This window comes from Labeo rohita, chromosome 12 (assembly GCF_022985175.1).
Source record: "Labeo rohita strain BAU-BD-2019 chromosome 12, IGBB_LRoh.1.0, whole genome shotgun sequence".
Classification (NCBI taxonomy): Eukaryota; Metazoa; Chordata; class Actinopteri; order Cypriniformes; family Cyprinidae; genus Labeo; species Labeo rohita.
In genome coordinates, this window is record NC_066880.1 from 14,277,036 (window position 1) to 14,302,759 (window position 25,724).

Below are 25,724 nucleotides of genomic sequence, written 5' to 3' on the forward strand. Positions count from 1 at the left end.
GATCCGTCTCCAGAGCTCGTGCCACTCGACCCGGTCTTCAACCTCACATTTATACACTATAATCCTGTCTCTTGTGTTCCTAATCTGGGCTTTCAGTTTCCCTCCTAATCCCACTTCTCAGCGTTTCACCTTCAGGCCATTCAACAGAATGTTTCATGACACTTTTGTTCTTTTGTAAGCGATGTTTCACAAATTGACAGGGTGTTGAGTAACATCTTATCATGTTTGACACATCTGTTCCAGGATCCCTCTCAATAAAACTGATTATAGCCGCTGCATTGTCAAGCACACTTTTATTCCTGGCCGTGCGTGATGTTTTTCCACTCGGATCATTTCAAGTCCCTCGGTGGATCTCATAAAACATGCACAGGTCGTATTTCAGGCTGCGATCAAAATCAAGGAAATTACATAGTGCTAAAAGAATATAAAGGGTAACACTTTATTTTATGGTGTCCTTGTTATACATTAGATGTACTTACTATTATAATAGCAATAAATTATGCATAATTACATGCAAGTAACCCTAATCCTAACCCTAACCATATAGTAAGTACATGTAGTTGGTTAATATTACTCAGCACTTATGTTACCAGATACATTTTTAGGACAATAAAATCATTTTTTTAGGTTTCATTTATTTATTTGGTAAGACTTTATGGTAAGGTTCATTAGTTAGCATTAGTTAACTACTTTAGTTAACATGAATTAAGACTGAACAATACTGTTACAGCATTTATTAATCTAAGTTTATCTTAATTTTAATGTTTACTATGGATTATTAAAATCAAATGTTGTGCTTGTAAACATGTTAACATGAACGACTGTATTTTCATTAACTAATATTAACAAAGATTAATAAATACTGCAATAAATATATTGTTCATTTATGTTAGTTAATTAACTAACATTAACTAATGGAACCTTATCGTAAAGTGTTACCATTTTTTAATAAATATAATAAAGCATATTAAATATGTTTATTATAGTATATTTTAAAATTTACATTGAGCATTCATGGATTTTTGTAGGTTTTTACTGTAGTATTGCAAAAAAATTAATGTTGATTTTAGTAACTGCAACACATTTTTTTTTTTTTTTTAACAATACTACAGTATTGTAAAAAAAAAAAAAAAAAAAAAAAAAAATATATATATATATATATATATATATATATATATAATAAATACAAATACAAATATAAGTATAAATATATATATATATATATATATATATATATATATATATATATTATATTTATTTATATATTTATTTATTTATATATTTATTTATTTATTTATTTTTATAATTTTTAATTTCTCATTAGATTTACAAAAAAAAAAATCAAAAATTGATTGAGAAATAAAAATATTTTATCTGGACTGGTCATGTTTTCATAAGATTTATCTGACAGCTTCTACAAAACCTTTCTTTTTCATTCTCTTCTGCCCTTTAAACACATTCTCTGTCTTAAAGATATAATATTTCCATAATATTTCCATATTTTTAAAAATTCAGAAATTAATTGAGAAATAAAAATATACTAATTTAAAGGAGAACGGTCTTAAAAAGGCTAAATTGCATTTTTACTGTATCAATATATAAATACTTATTTCTTTTTAACTTTTTAATTTTGGGGTGAGATTTGATCTGGTCATGTTTTCATGAGAGTAATCTCACAGCTTCTAAAAAAAACTTTCTTTTTCATTCTCTTCTGCCCTTTAAACACATTCTCTGTGTCACAGATATAGCACTTGAATATTTTTACATACATTATTACATTCACTGCTCTGTAGGACACTTTGCATCTGTCCACAGTGGCAAAGAAGCACTGAACCTGCACTTAAATATGCCATTTTAGACATTTCTGCTTATTTACATGACCTGCTTTTTCACTGATTGCGCTGAATATGAATATAAACATGTACTGAAGCAGTATCTAATTAGAAACAATATTTATATGAGATTCTAACTGAATTATCCTGTAGATGTTTAACAAGCACTTTGTTTATTCTCTTCCTCCGATATTATTGTGCCACGTCCTCTTCATTCCCCAGGCTGATATCAGCTCTCAGGGTTTAAAGCATCCTGGCTCCACGCTGCTGTTTTATCAGATTGTATATCAGTTTAATGGTCTCCACCCCAGCTGATATGGCTGGAGGTGTTGCTGTCATGTAAAACTGCTGATAGCAGGTAAAAGATCTGCCTACTGGATGGAGTTTGACATTTATATTTGTTTGGATTTGCCCAGCTACTGTGGGACTCTCTCTCATTTCTATTTGATATGTAATGTTAATATTCAGACTGAAGGAGCCTAAGACGTGGGACGGGTCTGAAGCACGGCACTAGTAATGAGATCCTAGGTGTGGAATGTGGTGTTTTACTAAACAGCAGCATGCCTGTTTTAGTGTGGGCTTATTTTGACTGGGTTTAGGCCTGTCCGGACCTGCAGGACGAGCAGCAGGGCTCTAAGAGGAAGCACCCACAGCAATACTAAACACATGAGTCTTTGTGCCTGAGGCAATATGCACCCTGTCTGTCTGCGACAAATGCTCACGCACTCAGACGGATCAGGTTACAGCACCAAGAAATCTGCATGTCTCTCTCTTTGTCCCAGTTTTCAATCCTTATCGCCCTCTTTTACTCACAGTCTATGGTGATCTGTTTTCCTCACTCCCACCTATTTATCTAAGATCCTTAGATTTCTTGCAGAATAATTTAGCACAGAATGAAAGCAATAAGAGGGGTTTTGTTTCCAAGTGGCTGTGATATATGTATATTTTTTTTTATAAAAATACAAATGTCTATATATGTATAGTTAATGTCAAAAGTTTACATACACCTTGCAGAATCTGCAAAATGATAATTATGTTACCAAAATAAGAGGGATCACGCAAAATGTTTACATATAAACATTTACATATAGTCCACAAGGGAAAATAATAATTGAATTTATAAAAATAACCCTATTCAAAAGTTTATGCTTGATTCTTAATTCTGTGTTGTTACCTGAACGATCCACAGCTGTTTTTTTGTTTAGTGATAGTTGCTTCAGGAAAAATCCTTCAGGTCCCAAATTCTTTGGTTTTTCAGCATTTTTGTGTATTTGAACCCTTTCCAACAATAACTGTATGATTTTGAGATCTATCTTTTTACACTGAGGACAACTGAGTGCAATTATTACAGGAGGTTTAAACACTCACTGATGCTTCAGAAAGAAAAAAAAAAACAAACCAAAAAAAAACACAAAACTATGCATTAGGAGGGGGGTGAAAACTTTTGGAATTTGAAGATCAGGGTAAATTTAACTTATTTTGTCTTCGGGGAAACATGGAAGTATCTTCTGTAGCTTTTGAGGGGCTGTACTAAATGACAAGAATATGATATTTAGGCAAAATAAGAAAAATGTACACATTTTCATTCTGTTTAAAAGTTTACACCCCCCCCCCGGCCCCGGCTCTTAATGGATCGTTTTTCCTTTATATATACATATAGTGTTTTCGGATGATCAGTCTTCAAAGCTCAGTAATTATTGGTCACATTGGATATTATTGGTCATATTGGGTTCACTTTAAATTTCACCAAACTAATTACTCACTAAAAACTCCTACAGATCATATTTTCATGCCATTTCATGTCTTATTTTGACGTAATATCAGTCATCAAAGCTTTGTAAATATTGGTCACATTGGATATTATTGGTCACATTGGATTCACTTTAAATTTTACCAAGCAGATTACTTACTACAAACTCCCACATATGTTGTCATGCCATATCAAGTTTATTTTGACATAGCAAAGTAGTCATATCTAAGTGTGTGAGTTGTTTGCTTAAAATGAGTCTTCCCATTAACACCATTATATTCATTCAGACTGATTTGCGAACACAGAATGTCAAATGTCACGAACACGAGGCAGGATTTGTCGCATAAACCAATCACAGCTGAACATAACCAGTCATATTCAGACTTTCCCCCATTCATTCTCAATTACCCCCCCAACAAACTCACAGCTCACTTCAGGGGGTCTGTTAAAACTCAGTGGGCTCAGGGGAGGTGAGAGAGACATGGACTCCTGCTGAAACTTTCCCTGGTGGTGTCACTGCTAGACAGTGTTTCCTTATAAAAACAAGTGATTTATACACTTTCTGTTATGTAAGATGTTATACAAGATTCTTACATTATAATCCAAGACTGCAATTTATGCGTATGCATATTCATATTTGGTTTGGTTTTGATTTTTAGTTTCACTGCTTTATTAAAATGTTTTTTATGACTCAGTGTTTGCACAATAGTGATGATTCTATTAGAAACAGTTACAGTCTAGGTCTCAAATCTGATTTCAAGTATTTTAACCCTTCTAGGTGGGCAGAACCCAGACTACATGCTTCACGGCACTGGGGTCAAGCCCGGATCGGATCCAAAGAGACCCCCGGGGACAGGGGACGGGTCCACCGTTGCTCCAGAGGATGCTGCCCGCTTCCTTAGCTGCCACTGCTCAGGCCACTGTCCCGAAGATGCCACGAACAACACCTGCGAGTGAGTACACCTTCCTGCTGTTCACACCAGCTACTTTCCACTTCCTATAACTTTTCACCTCAATGCCAACGCTGTGATTAAATGGCCTTTTTGTGTTCACGCAGGACGAACGGCCAGTGTTTTGCTATCATAGAGGAGGATGAGCACGGCGAGGCTCTCCTCACCTCTGGCTGCATGAAATATGAGGGCTCCCACTTCCAGTGCAAGGTAATACATGAACAGGAGAGTGAAGAATAAATGTTTAAGTGCTGAGGCATTATCATTGACTGAGTGTGGTTATTGTTGTCTAGGACTCTCCTAATGCTCAGACCAGACGGACCATAGAGTGCTGTTCCACTGATTTCTGTAATAGAGACCTTCAGCCCACACTTCCCCCTCCTATTTCTGGAAGTATGTTGCACGTCACTTAAGAAGAACCTAAATATAATAAATAATCTGTGCATATATGCACCTGTCTGTAAGACTTTTTTTAGATTTTTGGAAAAAAAGTCTCTTTTGCTTAACTAGATTGCTTTTATTTCATGAGTAATATATTAAAAACAGTGCTGATATGGTGCAATCATGTTACCAATTTTTCAAACTCTCTCATTGTAATCCAGAGCCTCAGTTATGGAACGCCCACTTGCTGGCCTTCTTGATCTCCGTGACGGTGTGTTGCTTCACTTTGGTAGCCATCACTGTGGTGTGTTACTACAGGTGAGACTTTTATTTCATAATGACATGTTTATCCAGCTGAAATGAATGAAAAGATGCACCTCAGTCTGTTAATTATTGACGGGCGCACTGATAACACTGGCGGAGGCACACCTGGTTAAGATAGTCTAGTAAATTTAGCACCTTTTATGCTTGACCTTAACGCATTGTAGCTCTTAGTAATAAGTTACTGATCCCTTCATGGAAGGCTTCTGTGATGTAACATCATATTGAAGGAGATTATATGCTCTGTGTGGCTGTTTGATCAGGTATAAGCTGCAGACAGGACGGAGACGATACCAGAGAGATCTGGAGCAGGACGAGGCCTTCATTCCTGCAGGAGAGTCTCTCAAAGATCTTATTAGTCAGTCTAGCACTGGCTCCGGTTCAGGGCTCCCCCTGCTGGTAAGACACTGTTTCTGAACATGTTTTTCATAATAAGAATGGGGTTTGAAAGGTCAGTGAAAACAAATGTTAAAGATTGTGGTTTCTGGTTATAAAGATTAAAAATTAAATAAAGTGTCAGGGAAAGCATGGAAATTTCTTTAGATAGTATAAATGTTTGTAGTTATGCTCCGGTTTCTGATCTTTTGCAACTTTTGTCAGTTATGATACGTAGTTGTCCAATTATGTCGATTTACAGGTCCAGCGCACTATTGCTAAACAAATTCAGATGGTACGTCAGATCGGGAAGGGGAGGTATGGAGAAGTGTGGCTTGGTCGCTGGAGAGGAGAAAAGGTGGCGGTGAAAGTCTTCTTTACCCGTGAAGAGGCCAGCTGGTTCAGAGAGACTGAGATTTACCAAACGGTGCTCATGAGACACGAAAATATACTTGGTAAGTTCCATCACAAAAAAGCTTACATTGAAAAACTTTTAAAATATCATTATCAATGTACAGAGTCAAACACATGTATATTACATGTTAATTTGATTCAAAATAGTGTTAAAAACAATGACGAAAAATGTTCGTTGATGAGCTTTTTTTCTTGGGACTTTTTAAAAGAAGTCTCTTCAGCTCACCAAGCCTGCATTACCATCATTACTCCAGTCTTCAGTGTCACATGAATCTTCAGAAATCATTCTAATATGCTGATTTGCTGCTCAAGAAACATTTTTCATAATATTATCATCATCAATATTTAAAACAGTTGGGTTTATTTTTAACAGGATTCTTTGATGAATAGAAAGATCCAAAGATCAGTATTTATCTGAAATAAAAAGCTTTTGTAACATCATACACTATACCATTCAAAAGCTTGGAGTCAGAAATGGTTTTTTTGTTTTTTTTTTTGGAGAAATGATAGAATTTAGCAAGGTGGTGATCAAGATTTCTATTTCAGATAAATGCTGTTCTTATGAAGTTTCTGTTCATTAAAGAAACCCGAAAAATTTCTACTCAGCTGTTATCAACATAATAATAATAATAATGTTTTTTTGAGTATCAAATCAGAATATTAGAATGATTTCTGAAGGATCATGTGACTGGAGTAATGATGCTAAAAATTCAGCTTTGAAATCACAGGAATAAATTACATTTTAAAATATATTCAAATAGAAAACAGTTATTTTAAATAGTAGAAATATTTCACAAATTTACTGTTTTTGCTATACTTCGGATCAAATAAATACAGGCTTGGTGAGCAGAAGAGACGTATTTAAAAAACATTAAAAATGTTAAAAAACTGGTGGTGTAAACGAGACTATGATGAAATGACTGACTATATCAACATGCAATATTGTTGACAATTAAAGACGAGACTAAAATGTATTTAAAAAATCAAAACTATACCAAAACCTCTTTTTATTTTCGTCAGAAAAAAGGAGACAAAATATTATTGCGAATTGCTGTATATGCCTCTGCTATGCGAGCTTTCATGTGTGTGGTTGCCAGATATCAAGAGTTCAAATCCCCAGCTTCTCTGTTATAAGGAAACATTACCAGTGTTTTGCTTTATTTTTGCAATCTGGCATCCATGCGCTCACTCTTCATTGTAGAAGCACCAACGATGATCTGAAAGACAATTAAGTAAGCTGGCGATTACCGATCTCCATGTGAGTAGTTCGGCTTAAAGGAGAATCCACTTCCAAGAAAAAGATTCACACAATGTACTGACCCCCTTGTCATCCAAGATGTTCATGTCTTTCTTTCTTCAGTCATAAAGAAATATTTTTTTGAGGAAAACATTTCAGCATTTTTCTCCAAAAATGGACTGATATGGTGCCCTGATTTAGAAGCGTTTAGATTAAAAAAGTATTTTGGAAGTTCAAAATCAGGGCACCATATCAGTCCATTTTTGGAGAAAAATGCTGAAATGTTTTCCTCAAAAAACATAATTTCTTTACGACTACTAAACTACATTTGACACAGGACTGAGACTAAAACTAATTTAAAAGACTGCTGATAAAACTAACACTAATTCAAACTATTTTGATATGAAGGGACAATAAAACATTTAGCTGCTTGTTTTTTGTAGCTTTGTACACTAATATAAAACATTTACAGATTAAGGTTATTTTATTGAATGCTTCTATTTCTCTATGATTACTGCTATAATTGTGTTTTGCCTTTCTTTTTAACATTCACACTTCTAACATTCTTCTTATCTCCCTCCAGGCTTTATAGCTGCAGATATTAAGGGCACGGGCGCGTTCACTCAGCTTTTCCTCATCACGGACTACCACGAGAACGGTTCTCTCTATGACTATCTGAAATACACCACCCTGGACACACAGGCTCTGTTGAGGCTGGCTTATTCTGCAGCCTGCGGCCTTTGCCACCTCCACACAGAGATCTACGGCACACAGGGCAAACCTGCCATCGCTCACAGAGACCTGAAGAGCAAAAACATCCTCATAAAGAAGAATGGCACATGCTGCATCGCTGATCTGGGCCTGGCTGTGAAATACAACAGGTGGAGACACTCTTGCAACGCACACTTACAAATAAACACATGCATTTTAATTTACAGCTAGTATGCACTCATTTGCAATGCATTGACCAGATAATTTTCACTTTATTTTTAGTGATACCAATGAGGTGGACGTCCCTCTGAGCACAAGGATGGGGACACGACGGTACATGGCACCAGAAGTCCTAGATGAGACCTTAAATAAGAACCAATTCCAAGCGTACATAATGGCTGATATTTACAGCTATGGTCTTATTGTTTGGGAAATGGCTCGTCGGTGTGTGACAGGAGGTTAGTTGTGTGTGTTATGTCAGCGTATGTTGACGTGTGCATTTTTCAAAGCATGTTTATGTCTCTCCTTTCTAAATACGTGATGGATTTGTTTAATAATGGCATTTTCTTTTACGTGCAGGTATTGTTGAGGAGTATCAGTTGCCATACTGGGACATGGTACCTTCAGAACCGTCCTATGAGGACATGAGGGAAGTGGTATGCGTTAAAGGCATGCGGCCCGTGGTGTCAAATCGCTGGAACAGTGATGAGGTAAGATCTAGCACTGCATTTTAGTTCAACAGTGCTTAGTTAAATGTAAAAAAAAAACATATTTGGGTTTGGCTAAGATGAATTTTCAGGAGTTATAAGTCTTCAGTGTCACAGATGATTCAAGAAACATTCAGATATCCTGATTTTGTGTTTATGAAACATTTCTTAACAGATTAGTTCACTTCCAGAATACATACATTTCCTGATAATTTACTCACCCCCTTGTCATCCAAGTTGTTCCTGTCTGTCTTTCTTCAGTCGAAAAGAAATTAAGGTTTTTGTGGAAAACATTCCAAGATTTTTCTCCATATAGTGGACTTCATTGGGGATCAGTGGATTGAAGGTTCAAGTTGCAGATACAAATTTATATACTTTTTAAGCACAAATGCTCGTCTAAGACTAGCTTGACTTCACTCATTATATAGTCACATTATGGAAGTACTGAAAGAGTGTTTACAAAGCGAACGTGCAAGACGCTCTTTACGAATAAAATAATAAAACGATGTTGGACGATTTTGAAGTTGGAGGAGAAAATGGAGTTTTTCGCCCTACCCTACCTTTTTGAACCAAAGTACACAGACGAAGAACTAACCATGTGTGACCTTTCCAATGTAATTACATAATGCATGAAGTCTTGCTAGTGCAAGGTGAGCATTTGTGGTTAAAAAGTATATAAAAATGTATGCTTGTTGTTTTTTTTTTTTTTTTAGCTCAGGGGTGGCGAACTCCGGTCCTGGAGAGCCGCAGCCCTGCAGAGTTCAGCTCCAACCCTAATTAAAACTCACCTGCCTGTTGCTTTCTAGTAACCCTTCAGACCTTGATTAGCTTGTTCAGGTGCGTTTTATTAGGGTTGAAGCAAAACTATGCAGGGCTGCGGCTCTCCAGGGCCGACGTTCGCCACCCCTGGTTTAGCTGGATAAGCTGGGATCATGCAGAGATATTTAAAACTGCAGTTCAGACCTTCAACCCGTTGGTCTCCATTGAAATCCACTATATGGAGAAAAACTTTGGATTTTGTCAACATGTAGGAATACATGAGTCATTTAGTTGACCTCGCTGCTAATCGATATGCACAAACCCACAAAACTTTTAATTTCATTTGGCCTTTAAACATCTCTGCTTTGTAACTGTCGGTTTTATAGTGTAAAATGCAACCCTAAAACAATCGGATGTTTTTGTCTCCACACAGTGCTTACGGGCCATGCTAAAGCTCATGTCTGAATGCTGGGCGCACAACCCAGCCTCTCGCCTCACGGCTCTTCGAGTCAAGAAAACACTTGCCAAAATGGTTGAATCACAGGATATCAAAATATGATCAGTTTTCCCTCCAATGCCAGTCTGAGAGAAACCGTGGAGATATTTATGCTCACTTTTATGAATTATTGCCTCAGTTCCTAAACAGACCAGTGGGGGCGCTGCTGAGCAGAACACTTGCCTCCCTGTAAGGCTGTAATTGCTCGCCCTGTTGCAGTACTGCTCTTAGTGTCATGTAGCACCCTCTGCTGGACAGTATGTGCCATAACGCATCCACGAGGAACTAAGGACAACTGCTCTGCAGGCATCGGTACTCACATCCCCATCGCCACCATTCTTTTCCTTCTTCGGGCGCTCTTTTATATATTGGGAGGGAATTGAAGAGCATAAGGTGCTTTCTGTGAAAGCTGTGTTTTATGATACGTCTGTATGGAGGAGTGGCATGGAGCCGTTTGGAAGAAGGCGACTTGAGAGGCGGACATATTTGGGGTGATATTTGGACTAAACCCCCAACCGTATGCTTGGGATATGCTCCGGTGTGGCTAGAGTCACAAAATGGCAACTCATGCAGCTGTGCCACTGAAACATCAGGAGTGAACGCACCCTGTTTAATTCAAATTATATATATTGTATAAAACAAAAAAAGTCCCGTTAACTACATATTGATATTTTAATTAATAGCCTTTTTGAAAAATTATTCCCTCAACTGCTTTCCTTCCTGAGAATCTGTCCATTAGATGTTCAAAAACTGAGGGTTTTCTAGTTGAAACCTTCCCATTTTATGAAAACTTTCAGGTATAATGACAGGAGTGATGTGATCATGTTCCAGCTCTGGCCTGAAGAATTGAAGTACCACCAGTCAAATATTGCCAACACCGCTGTCATGTTAGGATTTATTAATCTAGAAGACATGGTGACTTTCAATCTTGCTGATATTGCAGGTGTGTCGGTGCAGATGTATGCCCACTGCTCCCGGATGCCTCATAAACATTGTATTTTATCCAATATCCTTCAAGTCAACCTCACTATATCACATCTGATTCGTCAGCGTCAGATTGGATTGCTGTTTTCAATGCCTCATTTAAACAGATTTGCCTTGAATCTAATGTTGTGATGCTTGGGAATCATATGACTCATAAATGTCTAATGTGATAGAATAATGCAAATGCATGTGCTATTTATTCATGTCATGTCATATAATATGAATTACTGTGGTAAGATATTTTTACTTGCAGGACTATTAACACTGTTCTTGCAACTGACATTCTCAATGTTTTTTACAGAGCAGCTCAACCTTTCGAATACTAAATTTATGAAAGATGAAATTCTACATTTAATGACTTCCTATGAAAGTGTGGGTGTGAATTATCATTATTTGTCATTGCTATAAAGTGTAAAATTAGACCCTTTATCTGTATTTTACTGAAAAGACAGAACAGCCAACTTTAGTTCACCTTTCATATACAAGACAAGACATTTTTTCATAAATGTATGTGAATGCATTTTTTAGCGTAATCTCACATTTAAATCACATTGCTTTATTAGCACTTGTGGAAATTACAGGTTTAACTTTAAAACCAGGGTTCTTTGCCTTGAAAAACAAGTTGGTCATTCCCGCCTTCAAATCATACAGGTACAAAAACTATTGCATTGTAGATTCAGATCTCCCATAGGTTGTCTTTTCTTATTGTTTGGGTTGCAATTGTGCTCAAGCCTATTCTGTCCATTACAATCATGCCAGTTGCCCTGTAATTCCCATTTGAACTAATTTAAGCTCATCTGTCTAGATAAATGACTACACAATGTTTTTGTCTTAATGTTTTAATGTGTAAGGAAACATGTAAAATGGCCTGAATAATATGAACTTTTTTTTAATTGTGCACAACATCTGGTTTAAAGAGAGGTGCCTTATGTTTACCAAGAAAAGCTGTTCTGTACACAGAATTAGTCCAATGTATCAATTTTTAAGTAAATTACCTTATTTTAGTACACAATCATTGTTTTTGTTTTTGATTGACATTTGCATTGAATGTGATCGTTTGAATGCATGCTTCACTATTGGTACCTTCAGTTTTTTTCCATATTGCATCATGGTTTCTATAATGTATTCCTTGCCTTAATATTAGATCCTCCACATTTAAAAATTTGGTGGTATGTAAATGTCCCAGCATTTCTTTAACTTACCTTGTATTATTCCAGAATCAGTTTACAAAACATAGTATTTTTTGCACCTTCAAGAAGAGGTTGCATGCATACAAAATACAGCATATCTGGCGGTGATGCACAGTGCGTCAGACTCTAATGTATCCTCCCATCTCTACGTCACTCACCCAGTTCTCTTCACAGCATGTCCTTGTGCTCTGTAATGAAGAGCAATAGTCCAGACAGTGTGTTGTCCCCAGGCTGTGCTTTTCGTAATGATCCATGCATCAATTCTAATGTAACTGTCTCCCCTTGTCGAAGCTCTAGCAGGGAGGCTTGGCTCACCGGTCCCCTTTTTTCCCCTTGTTCCTGTCTGAGGGAGGCCACTGGAACGCCACTGCGCTTCAGTACAGCCAATGAAAGGCCTCTCTCAAAGTCTAAGGTCACTAAAAAGAGATATAATCCAGTCTCGGGGGCCTGGAACACCCCTGATGTAGGATTAAAAGTACCACCGTAGTTCACAGCCACGTTTTTCGGTGTCAGCTTTCTATTTGGTCCTCTTCTGTAGTCCAGGGTTGTGATAAACACCACGGGGGAATGTGGTAGCTGAGCATTGTCTGATTTTTAGGTAAAAAAAAATATAAATTTAAGTTAGAGAAAATATGCTTTGTCATGATGTAGTTTTAGTGTCGTCCACTGAGGGGCAGTGTTGTTGTATGTACACTATGCAGGTCTCTTTATTCATGTTCAAAACTACTGGCAAATGAAATAACTGTATTAACAAGATCTCTTACCTCTTTCTATGTATCTTTTGCTTCGCCCACTGAAAGACTTTTCTTCTCTTTTGATCAGGTCTTCTTGTCTTTGGCTCCCCTTTCTTCTCTTTCCTTCTTTCCTTCTCACCAGTCTCCAAACTTCATCTAGATTTAGGCTTCTAGTCGAGCTGACTAGTTCTTCTGTATTACTGAACAGTTTTTGAAACATTCTCAAATGATCCTCCAGGTTCTGACGTAGGGATGCTATATCTGCTTGCAGTTCCACAATGGAACCACCAGGGGGCTCAGTGCAGTTGCCACAGCGCTCTTCCAAAATGGTTATTCTACCTGCTAACTGCTCGACCTCTTTTCCCAGACTCCAGAAGTCACTGACTGAGTAATCTGCATCCTCCTCTCCAGTCGAAGGGTCAGGTAAAGAGGACTGGTAACTTTCAAGACCTCTCCGCTGGTTATTTGTACCGGTCTCCTCTAAGTATGCCACGGGGTCATCACTATTCATCTCATCTCCGTCAGGATGCTTTCTCCGAAGGGAGGCCAGAATCCTATCATGTGTCTCAATCTTTTGCTGTACCATTTTTATTCTCTGTAAAAGATCTGGGATACTAAGTTCTTTCTGTTGACTATGTGACCAGTGTGTGAATTCCAGGACCTCCTCTCCAAGGAGCACTTCTAGGATTTCAGAGTGGCGTACAGCATCATTCAGGAGGGAAGAGAAGGCAGATGATAGGCCTTGAATTGCATTTGACTTGTCTTCGTCCCGCTGCCTCAGGCCTCGGATCTCCTGCTGGCTGTCCAGGAGTGAAGCCTGTAGCTGGGACATGCTGTCTTGAAGACTCCTGCTTCTGCCCTGCTCAAAGGCCAATGATTCCTTGATATTTAGAAGGCCCTGATGAAGATCCTCCATCTCTGTGGCCTGATTTCTTTCTAGATCTGCCTCCTCAAGTGCAAGTTGGTTCTGTTTTGCTAACTGTGTCACGTTAGCCACCTCCAGCTCCAAACTAGCTAGTGACCTGCCAATCGACTTACAGCTACAGGCTTGCTCGCCAAATACTGAGTCATTTCTTTGTAACTGTTGATAGATGTTGTACAGGTCAAACTCAATTCCTCTCAACTGACCCTCGTGTGCGCTTAGGTTAGCTGTGAGCTCAGCAACGCTGTTGAGCACCCTGACACGAGTAGCCTCCACTTCCAGACCCGTCTCTGCAAAGTGGACCTCAGTGCGTTGTTTGACCTCCTCTAGGCTCTGTCCCAGGTTCAGCAGATCTTTTTGCAGAGCCCGGACCGCTCTATCAGAGTCCTTAGAAGTCTCAGACAAGCTGCTGAGCTTCGCAGAGTTACTTTGTGCCTTCTCATCTAGACGAGTGATGGCCTCCCACACTCCTGACTCCTGTGTTGGCTGGGATCCACTTGGATCGACAAACTCAGCACGTTCTCTCTGCAGTGCCCCTTCCAGCTTCCTCTGGTTGAGTCTCACCTCTTCAACCACTTCAGTTAGAGACTGGAGATTGACCTGTTGGTATAACACAAAAATATATTATTTATTAATTCATGCAATCATTTTATGTGTTTTGAGTAGTCAAGGAGTCCTGGTGAATAAATGACCTGTGCATCCTGACTTTGACTGATCTGATCATCCATCTCTTCCTTCAGTTTTGTTAGGTTGTGTTTCAGCATTTCTTGCTGGGTCTGAAAGGCCCTCTCCATCTGGTCTTTCTGTGCATCCAATTGGGTTTTCATTTGACTGATCTGAAGTTGGCTGTACTCTAGTCTCTTCTCTATAGGTTCACTGTGTCCTTCACCCCTTGTGAAGGACCGGTTTTCTTCTTGTTCCATCCGCAACTGCTGCAAGTCCTGAGACAGTGTGTCTACCTCACTAGACAGATGCTTCAGTGTTTGATTGAAACTTTCCAGCACTGGTTGAAGCTGACTCATCATAGTTGACATTAACTGATGCATCGAAAGCAGAATGGATGAATCAAGGAATGGCAAAGGCTGAGGGGTAGGGATCCCTTCTCTGGCATCTGGAATATTGATAACAAATCACTCTTAAAAAAATCAGTCCACTTGCAGAATAAAAATATCCTGATAATTTACTCACCCCTATGTCATCTAAGATGTTCCTGTTTTTTTTTTTTTCTTCAGTCAAAAAATTAAGCTTTTTGAGGAAAACATTCCAGGATTTTTCTCCATATAATGGAGGTTTAAGGTTTAAATTGCAGTTATAAGGGTCTTGGCTGGGATTGTGCAGAGCCCTTTGAAGCTGCTTTAAAACAGCAATCTGGATCTTTAACCCGTTGACTCCCACTGGAGTCCATTATATGGAGAAAAACCCTGGAATGTTTTCCTCAAAAAGCTTATTTTCTTTTTGACTGAAGAAAGAAAGACATGAACATCTTCAATGACATGGGGGTGAGTAAATTATCAAAATCCTTTAATTTTGAAGACACACAATGTTTATACATTTCAGATGTTAATAAGTAAAAACACTGGATATATCAGCATATTAATTCCTCACACAGCCACAGAAAAAAGCTTTAAATTGCTGAGCTCATGCAGGCAGTCTCCCTTCCAGAACCCTAGTCCCTAAGGGATAACACTGTGTCTGGCATCCCCCCGCATGAGTTTTTATGGTGTTTTCATCAGGAATAACCCTTTCCTTACAGGCCTCCTAAACAAACACACCTCACTGTCTCTCTGAATATCTGACTAACTACAGCTAATGCATTTTTGATGGATGTTCTATTACAGGCTGTATTTAAACAGAATGAGCTTAGTGGTTATAGATAACATTTTCTATGAATGAGGCAAGACTCCCGGAGAAGCTATAAACCTCTTTCCAATCATCTATTCTATGACTCATCTTGAGCATGTGGTTCACTGATGACTTTTTTGCCCTGGCTCCTTCCGTCTGTGGGTGATTACATCATGGTGGAGTTTGTTTATAAGAAAGAGAGGATATCCTCAAGAAGAAGACGTCATTGTGTAAGTAGTCAAGCCTTTCACATTTGAATGGTGAAATCAATAAATGCATGCTTAGGTTGGCTACCCACAGACTTGGCATCTTACCAACAGGACTCTGGTTTGGTGAATAACCATTAATGGGAGTCTCCTGTATGGGTTTGTCAGCCCAATTTGCATCCTCCAATTTGTCAGTCCCCATTTTACCTCCTAGAAAAGAACAAACACTTTTTTGTTTGGAGGGAGAATGTGGGAAAGAAGTTAGCCAAAACATTTTGAGTTCAAGGGTAAATACTGGGCCCACGCTTATGCCCAGTTGAGAGAGGTTATTTTAGACTTTAAAGTTTTTCAGACATCTAATCTAGAAGATTACAGTGCTTAAAATACTTGACGAAAGTTATATTTAATGACCCAATATTACAGAATATTATGAAACCAAATATTATTGTTACTAAGAGACTCTTAAAGTTTAGGTAAAATATTACATTGATTAATGTTATTTAAACTGTAAGAGTGAATAAACTGAATGAAGTTATTTTTGTCATCTTTGCACATTCTTAGCTTCGTGAAATTTCAGTTGAACCACTGATGTCACACAGACTATTTTAATGATGTCCTTACTACCTTTCTAGGCCTTGAATGTGGTAGTTCTATTGCGGTCAATTCATAGAAGATTTTATCAATAGTTTGTGTTCCAACGATGAAGGAAAGTCTTACGGGATTGGAACAAAATGACGGTGAGTAATTAATGACAGAATTGTCATTTTTGGGTGAACTATCCCTCTAAGTTGTTGTTGTTTTTAAACATGATTGTTGTTTTTGTGTGCAGGCATAGGGCACTGCTTTTCCAGCCATCCAGTGCCAGCTGACTCTCCTTTTCCTGTTGAAAGACACTCACTAAGGCAAAGGCTTGCTGGATATTTCCTCTGTCAGAAAGGTTGTTTTAAAAAAGCAAACTCGCAGAAAAAGGAGAAGTATGAAAGGTTAAAGGTAAAGCCAGCCTTGCCCAAAACAACAGACTTGCCTTTGTCATTAATCTCAGACTTTAAAGCATGCTTCTCATCCTCTGGAGGTTTGTCTGGAAAATGAAGATAGAGAGGAAGCAACAGATGAGTCACCAAAACTGGATGGGCGACTTCAAGTATGTGTTCCTTTAAAGGTGACCGAAGAGTATGTTTTTGTTGTGTAAAAATGACATTGAAACTGATTGTGTTACATGTAATGTTACCTTTTTCCAGGCAATTGTATCCTCTATATCCTGGACAACACTTCCAGTGCATAGAAGAGAGTGCTATCTGCTTCTGCTTGTATACAGGCCGTGAAGATTGCCTGTACCTGATAATCACCATCATCATCATAATCCAGAAAGCAAAGCAGAAACATATGATCTGAGTATGGCTGCCATGATTCCTCGATTCAATTCGAGTACTTGATTTAAAAAAAATCCCCATTGCGTTTTGCCTATGTCGAGTAACCGCAAAGTACCGGAAATGGCACATTCCATGAACAAGAACTGTTTAAACACATTATTAGACTGTTTTCCAAGGCTGCATGATATATTAAACCCATTTAAAATTATAATAAAGCAGAATGCTATTGTGAATTCACAAACGCTCTAATTCAATTAAATATATATATGCGATGAAGGTTTAATATATACGCTTAATAATTTGCATGTGTACTGCAAATACTGCTCCACAGGAATTGTTCTGGTGTGTTCACACCAAACACAAATTTAATTATTTGCGCGAGTTGGTTACATACAGAGTCAAAGCAAAGACGCGAATAGAGGCAAATTCGCACCAGCTGATGCAAAATGCGTGACGCGTTTGCCACAAACACGCTATATTCGTGACTTCTGCGCAGTGGAAAATTCGCATGATGCCTTTTTTGTGCAAGCCAATCAGCGAAGAGCTTATTGACAGGTCTGGCTGTATCAAAAAAAAAAAAAAAAAAAAAAAAAGGTTCAAACCAAAAGCAAAGTGAATATTCGCATTGCGTCACTTGCTCTAGATTACTCACGATCAACCATGGTGGAGATAACTACAATCGCTGCTTTGTACCTGTTGTAGAAGTCCCAAATACACTGGAAAGCCGAACGCCAACGTGTCTGGGTTCACAGCACCATCCAAAGGTGGATGAGTACTAAAGGAGAAGTCCACTTCCAAAACAAAGATTCACATATAATGTACTCACCCCCTTGTCATCCAAGATGTTCATGTCTTTCTTTCTTCAGTCGTAAAGAAATTGTTTTTCGAGGGAAACATTTCAGCATTTTTCTCCATATAATGGACTGATATGGTGCCCCGATTTTGAACTTTCAAAATGCAGTTTAAATGCAGCTTCAAACGATCCCAAATGCGGTTGTAAATAATCCCAGCCAAGGAAGAAGGGTCTTATCTAGCGAAATGATCGGTTATTTTCATTAAAAAAATACAATTTAAATACTTTTTAATCTCAAATGCTTGTCTTGCCTTTCTCTCCATGAACTCTGTGTATTCTGACTCAAGACAGTTAGAGTATGTTGAAAAACTCCAATCGTATTTTCTCCCTCAACTTCAAAAATCATTTCAAAATCATCCTACATCGCTGCAGAAGTACCAACCCAGTTTTTGCAACGTGAACATGCAAAGAAGATCAAACACCCTTAAGAAAATGGTAAAACAGCGATATGATTTCGAAGTTGAGGGAGAACATGAGATGGGAGTTTTTTCGACATACCCTGTTACAAACCGGAACAAAAACAGTCCAAGCGGAGTAAGACAGGACGAGCCTTTGGCATTAAAAAGTATATAAACTATTTTTTAAAATGAAAATAACCGATTGTTTTCCTAGATTGCTGGGATCGTTTGAAGCTGCATTTAAACTGCCTTTTGGAAGTTCAAAATCGGGGCACCATAGCAGTCCATTATATGGAGACAAATGCAGAAATGTTTCCTCAAAAAACATAATTTCTTTACGACTGAAGAAAGAAAGACATGAACATCTTGGATGACAAGGGGGTGAGTAAATTATTTGTAATAAAATACAACTGATTTTAATTGTTTTCTATACTCCAGATACCTATATCATACATTTTGAGAGAATAATGCTATTTCATTTTCTGAAACAACCGGACGCGTCAATAAGCTCTTCGCTGATTGGCTTTTGTAAGAACGTGTCATGCGAATTTTTCGCTAGAGTAGAAAATTCTACAGCTTGCACAGAAGACGCGAGTGGGCGAATATCGTGCATTCACTATAAACGTATTTTGCGTTATTTGCGGCAATGAATTTGCCTCTGTTCGCATCTTTGCATTGAATTTGTATAATCTAGAGCGAGTGATGGCATACGCATATTCGCGTCGCGTTTGGTATGAACACACCATTACATGTGTGGAGCGTCTCAGACTTCATCTCTGCATATTGTTGTAAGTTTGGGGTTTTTTTAACATTCATTTGGGAACGTAGATTTTTAAGGTAAATCATTTATAAACCTACACAAACACAGGAGAATACATTCATATCTTTCTCAATATGCTAACTGTTCATCACGATTTCAAAGTAAAATTTTAAACCCTCGCTCTAAGTTTACACGTTTTGATATTCACATTTTCAGTTACATTGGCTGGCCACATGTTAAAGATTAATTGATTCTGATTACTCGGTTAATCGTTAAAATAATCGACAGATTACTCGATTTCCAAAATAATTGTTGGTGACAGCCCTAAATCTGAGGTGATTTGAGTTTATGTGACTCACATAATGATTTGACAGTCAGGAGCTCCATCAGAACAGGGGTTCACAGATTTCATAGTTTGGGTTTCCGTAGCGCAGAGTACGGCTGTGGTGACCATACGGTGATGTACATACGCGCACCAGTTTCTAGCAGGAGAGAGAAGGTTTGGGAAAATAAAACATGATATAAAAAAACAAGAAAGACAAGGGAAAAGTGAAAGTTGAGAGCAGAGATTACAGGCAATCACAGACTCATAAAGATGTATGCTCTCGAGTCCCTGTTTTTCCTGTTGTACCCGTTCCAGTATGCTCAGGGCTAGATATAAATCCCTGCGCAAACGGTTTTATATGTCTTTCTATTGGCATGTTAGCTACTTTTGTTGTTGTATCAGAGAGAATCTGATAAGCTCACATTGATTTCAATGTCTACACATCCTCAGACACATCCTCAATCTTATTTTGGCAAGTCTGTGCTTTTCCGTATTTCATAAACATACAATAAGTACACAAAGTATATTTTGCAAAAAATGACCCAGTTAGAAAAGTTGTCAAACACTGAAAGGTATGTTTGGCAACTCTTCTGAACTGCTCAAAAGTTGTGTAATAGCATTGTAGTGGCCTCATTTCCCAACAGTGACGAATGCTATAATTGCTGCTAACGTATAAATCGTGTTGCCTCAGCACGGTTCTCATTTTGAACATTATATAAGAGCTGACAGGAAAACACAAACAGGATTTTTCATGTCTTTCTGCTGTCTGTGTTGTTCATGCACAGTTTATTCCCCTCAAATGACTTGGATGCTTTTCTCAGAGGCTGTTCACACAGCATATGCATCTGATATTCAAAGGATAAGGAGAAGGATTTTTCACTTTTAATTTGGCACAGCACAGCAGTGCATCCTGTGTAAATGGTCATCTTTAATCTCTGTGATGTTTTTGTATTTTTCAGCATCGCCTACGAAAGGATCAGCTTTTTTAAGATGACTTGTCAAGGTAAAAACGCAAACATGTTTCCATTCTTTTCTAGTTGTTTTTAAATACGAGAACACGTCCTGTATGAACGACCCCTTACTCATGCTTTTTCAGTTGACCTTCCTTTGTGCATCCGTTGCAGAAACAAAGAGATGAGATAGCGGTGGGCTGTCCTGTTTCCTCTCATTGCCACCTTGAACCATAGTCCCTTTGTCCAGTAAAACATCAGCCCCTATTCAGACACTGATTCAGTCATAGTTTGGCTGAATGTTAGTCCTGTCTGCCGCTTTATGGCTTTATCATTAATCTGTCTCCATGTACCCACATCTGAACATCCTTCATCAGTCTACCTTTCATCTTCACCCTTCTTTTTATCTCTCTTTTATTTTGCTTTAAACACCTAAACACTTTTGATTAGCACTCCTCCTATGTCTTTTCTGGACACAGCTGTTGCTCATATTCTTTTGTTCTGACTCAGAAAGGTAAATGTCCTTGAAATCTGCTGTAGGGGTACCTGTCCTCTGCCTTATTGTTGTGCTGCACTGAGCATGCTCAGTCCGGGCTGATTCCTTTCTCACTGAATCCCATCCTCAGGAAATCAGCAAAGGGGTCCCAAAGCTGATTAGAAGTGGACAGCTAAACATTTGAATCACAAGACCCTTCCTAAACATATAGGGCTTTCATCACAGTATGTATATATTGGATTTCACACGGAGTTGGAACTCGGTCACTACATAATACTTTCCCAGCAATTGTTTCAGATTAGATCACTGAAGCCCAACTTGTGTTTTCACTGTAAGATTACTGTAATCAAGCCTCCCGGGCAAATTCATTTCAGAACAAAGGAAGAATATAATGGACTTTAGTCAGGGTAAACTGCATATTTCACATGATACTAATGAAAACAGAGCTGTGTGGGATACAGGTCATTTAGACTAAAAATAAGTCATAAATAAATTCCAGAGCATACACTACCAGTCCAAAAAAGTTTTTGAACAGTAAGAAGTCTCTTCTGCTCATCAAGCCTGCATTTATTTGATTCAAAGTACAGTTGTGAAATATTTTTACTGTTTAAAATAACTGTTTTCTATTTTAATATATTTTAAAATGTAATTTATTCCTGTGATCAAAGCTAAAGTTTTAGCATCATTACTCCAGTCTTCAGTGTCACATGATACTTGAAGTCCACTTCCAAAACAAAGATTCACATATAATGTACTCACCCCCTTGATATCCAAGATGTTCATGTCTTTCTTTCTTCAATCATAAAGAAATTGTTTTTTGAGGAAAACATTTCAGCATTTTTCTCCATATAATGAACTGATATGGTGCCCCGATTTTGAACTTCCAAAATGCAGTTTAAATGCTGCTTCAAACGATCACAGATGTGATTGTAAATGATCCCAGCCGAGGAAGAACGGTCTTATCTAGCAAAACGATCGGTTATTTTCATTAAACAAATACAATTTAAATAATTTTTAATCTCAAATGCTCATCTTCTCATGAACTCTGTGTATTCTGACTCAAGACAGTTAGGGTATGTTGAAAAACTCCAATCGTAATTTCTCCCTCAACTTCAAAAATCATTTCAAAATCATCCTACATCACTGCAGAAGTACTGACCCAGTCTTTGCAAAGCGAACATGCAAAGAAGATCAAACACCCATAACAAAAAAGGTAAGACAGCGATATAGGACGATTTTGAAATTGAGGGAGAACATGAGATGGGAGTTTTTCGACATACCCTAACTGTCATGAAGTGGAGAAAAACAGTCCAGGCAGAGTAAGACAAGACGAGCATTTGGCATTAAATTCGCTAGATAAGACCCTTCTTCCTCGGCTGGGATCATTTACAACTACATTTGGGATCATTTGAAGCTGCATTTAAACTGCATTTTGGAAGTTCAAAATCGGGGCACCATATCAGTCCATTATATGGAGAGAAATGCTGAAATGTTTTCCTCAAAAAACAATTTTGTTACAACTGAAGAAAGAAAGACATGAACATATTGGATGACAAGGGGGTGAGTACATCATATGTGAATCTTTGTTTTGAAAGTGGACTTCTCCTTTAAGATATCATTCTCATATCAATATTTAAAACAGTTGAATACATTATTTTCAGGATTCTTTGATTAACAGAAAGATTCAAAGATAAGCATTTATCTGAAATAAAAAGCTTTTGTAACATTATACACTATACCATTCAAAAGTTTAGAGTCAGTTTTTTTTTTTTTTTTTTTTGGAAGGAAATTATAGAAATTAATACTTTTATTCAGCAAGGATGTTTTAAATTGATTAAAAGTTATGATAAGGACATTAACAATGTTACAAAATATTTCTATTTCACATAAATGCTGTTCTTCTGAACTTTCTATTCATCACTCACGTCTATTTATTGTTTTTGCTGTACTTCGGATCAAATAAATGCAGGCTTGGTGAGTAGAAGAGACTTCTTTAAAAACAAATTAAAGATTGATTGAGTGTAAATATATGTATAGTTTGAAAACATGTTAGTTTGACTCACCCTCTCTGTGCAGATGGATGTATAGTCTCTCTTGAGTGGGACGCTGAGTTTTGAGCGTTGTCATCTGACTTTGGGATGCCGTGATGTTCATGGGACAAGGGTAGGTGAGCAGTTTCAAAAGTGCCTGAAATATGCTGTACCCTTTTTCCAATCCCCACAGCCTCTTCTTCCTCCACATCGGGGTCCCTAGCCCTCACCTCACTGTGGCAACTCAGGGAGTTCAGCACAGCCAACAGCAGAAGAGGCAGAGTTTGGGCCATCTTGCTTTCCAGAGGTACTGAAAGTATTCCTCCGGATGGCAGTTTTTAAAAACTAGCCTTAAACAATCCTGGAAACTCCCCACCCCACTCTCCTTCTCTCTCTCTCTCTCTCTCTCTCTGTCCAAACGAGCCGGTATCCTCACCAGCATGCCTCTCTCTCCCCACCCTCTCAGTTCCCACTCCCCCTCGCTCCTGCCCTCATTCCCTCCTCTCCCTGGACAGTATCAACACCCTCCAACAATAGGAGGAAATCTGCTGCTTGTTAACAACCTTAAATCCGTGTATTGCACTACATGCAAAGTTACAGCTCCCTTCCACACTCAAGCTCATGCATGATGCTTGTTTACAGGAAAAAGGTTGAGTTTCATATTTATACTGTTTATACTTTATCCAAAGTGGCATTGCATTCACTTTTCAAATCGTTAACCTTGTCATTGCATGCACTACCAATCAATGTTAATTCCTTTTACTTTTTTGGTCTTTAGATTATACACTGGTAACACTGTACAATAAGGTTCAATTCATTAACATCAGTTTCTGCATCAGGTGTAATGAACTAACAACAGATACAAGCTTTTGTTAATCTACTGTACGGTGCAAAAGTCTTAGGCCACTAGCATTTTCCCTAGCTAAAAATGGTTTAGTCAGTTGTTTCTATCTCTGGACGTAGCGTGCCAGTAGAAAATGTCAGTTTACATTTCCAAACATTAATTTTGCCATTAACTGTAATAATCCAGTGATATTTTTGTTTGCACAAGGAGTCTGACAACAGTCAGCGCTCCACACAGACATCTGATCTCAACATCATCCAGTCTTTCTAGAATGATCTGAAGAAACATAACAAACTGAGACCGACTAAATCCAGAAGAACTGTGGCAACGTCTCCACAATGCTTTAAGAAACCTACCTACAAAGCTACGGTACTGTTAAAAGTTTCAGGCACTTGTGTAAAAATGGTGTAAAATGAGGATGCTGTTAAAAAAATAATGTCATAAATAGATTTTATTTATCACTTAACTCGTATTAACTAAATTAAATCAACATTTGGTGTGACCATCCTTTGTTTAAAGCAGCTTGTGCAAACAAAAATCTCACTGGATTAGTTTGTGAAAATACTAGTGGCCAAAGACTTTTGCACAGTACTGTAGACTATACTAAAGGGCTGTTGAATGCTTGAATCTGATTGGCTGACGAACGTTCTAAGGTTTTTGAGGAAAGCATTTCAGGATTTTTCTCCATATAATGGACTTCATTGGTGCCCCGATTTTGAACTTCCAAAATGTAGTTTAAATGCGGCTTCAAAGTTTTTGCTTTATTTCAAGTTTCTGAGTTTTTCACCATACTCTACCTTTTTGAACCAGAGTACATAGACGATGAACTTAGACGTGATTTGTAGTAGTCATGGGAAGTTTCAGATCATTTTACCGACTCTGACCTTTGAGTCTCGTTCAGCAAAATGAAACAACAAACGTTGATCACACTACAAACAAGACAAAACTATAATGCTATAAGAAACAGAAAAAATTAATTCATTGTTTACCTGGGTCTTTAGTCTATGATTAGCTCACCTCACTTCTTATCTGACAAGTTTTCGGGTTTAAGTCGTTCGTTCATCACGTGACAGCCCCATAAGCTCAACCAATGCAGTGTGAGCCGGAAAAAGAATTGATTGATCTCTTGAGTCTTCGGGTTCGAATCATTCATTCATCACGTGACAGCCCCATAAGATGAACGAACGACTCGAAAAACCTGAAGACTCTTGTTTGAGTCAACTAGATGATTACAGCACACTGAAAATTGTCAACAACGTGATGTGTGCTGCTATTGTTGATTTTTTTTTTTTAAATTAGAATTTTTTTAAAATTATATCTTTATTGCTAATAATTATCAACCCTGGCATAAACAGGCCTTTACACTCTTCAAAATCAAGGTTTTCACAGAGATGCCATGAAAAAACATTTTGGGTTCACCAAAGAACCTTTCAGTGAACAGCCATTATTTTCCTAGTGTCAGGAGTATTTTAATAATCTAAAGAACCCTTTTCCAATGTAGTAATCCTTTTGTGCAATGGAACGATTCCAGGGATATTATATATTTGCATGGATCCATAGACGGCCATAAAGAACCTTTATTTTTAAGAGTTTACATTTCATATTCTGTGGCTCAAAAATTGTTTGCAAAAGAAAGAAAAAAAAAATGAAATAGATGTCAGTGCAGCTATATATATGCTATGGTTCCAGTTCAGAGATTGTCTGCAGTGATAAATGGCTGGAGTTTTTATAACACACAAGAGCCCTTGTTCTTAGCGCTGACCCCGTTCCGTAAACCGTGCCTCCCGAACTCCATCCTCGAAGCAGACATCAGCTGCTCTTTCTCAGCCTGGAGAGAAAACATCCCACCTACCAAGAGGTCGCACTAGATTTAGACTGCTCGAGGTG

General features: G+C 37.9%; 2 protein-coding genes across 3 annotated transcripts in view; one reads left to right on the forward strand and one right to left on the reverse strand.

Moving 5' to 3' along the window:
* The window catches only part of bmpr1ab (bone morphogenetic protein receptor, type IAb), a 48,912-nt gene extending 37,001 nt beyond the window's left edge, over positions 1-11,911 (forward strand). The window contains exons 4-13 of the mRNA XM_051123934.1: positions 4,361-4,535; positions 4,640-4,742; positions 4,826-4,925; positions 5,135-5,231; positions 5,498-5,633; positions 5,872-6,064; positions 7,844-8,141; positions 8,254-8,429; positions 8,551-8,681; positions 9,871-11,911. Coding sequence (XP_050979891.1) covers positions 4,361-4,535; positions 4,640-4,742; positions 4,826-4,925; positions 5,135-5,231; positions 5,498-5,633; positions 5,872-6,064; positions 7,844-8,141; positions 8,254-8,429; positions 8,551-8,681; positions 9,871-9,996 — 1,535 coding nt within the window. The 3' untranslated portion in view covers positions 9,997-11,911. The remainder of the gene's footprint in view (positions 1-4,360; positions 4,536-4,639; positions 4,743-4,825; positions 4,926-5,134; positions 5,232-5,497; positions 5,634-5,871; positions 6,065-7,843; positions 8,142-8,253; positions 8,430-8,550; positions 8,682-9,870) is intronic.
* A 9-nt stretch (positions 11,912-11,920) lies between these two features.
* Positions 11,921-23,452, reverse strand: mmrn2b (multimerin 2b). 2 transcript variants are annotated; one of them, XM_051123928.1, is made up of 8 exons: positions 23,027-23,452; positions 19,552-19,674; positions 17,040-17,146; positions 16,836-16,889; positions 15,920-16,021; positions 14,456-14,874; positions 12,872-14,363; positions 11,921-12,694 (listed from the first exon to the last, which is right to left on the reverse strand). In XM_051123928.1, exons 1-8 carry the CDS (start codon positions 23,284-23,286, stop codon positions 12,276-12,278), a joined length of 2,976 nt encoding a protein of 991 aa, XP_050979885.1. In that variant the 5' UTR covers positions 23,287-23,452; the 3' UTR covers positions 11,921-12,275. The 2 variants fall into 2 exon arrangements, with proteins under 2 accessions (XP_050979885.1, XP_050979886.1); XM_051123929.1 differs by lacking the exon at positions 15,920-16,021 and having other exon boundaries at positions 23,027-23,451.
* Between the last annotated feature and the right edge of the window lie 2,272 nt (positions 23,453-25,724).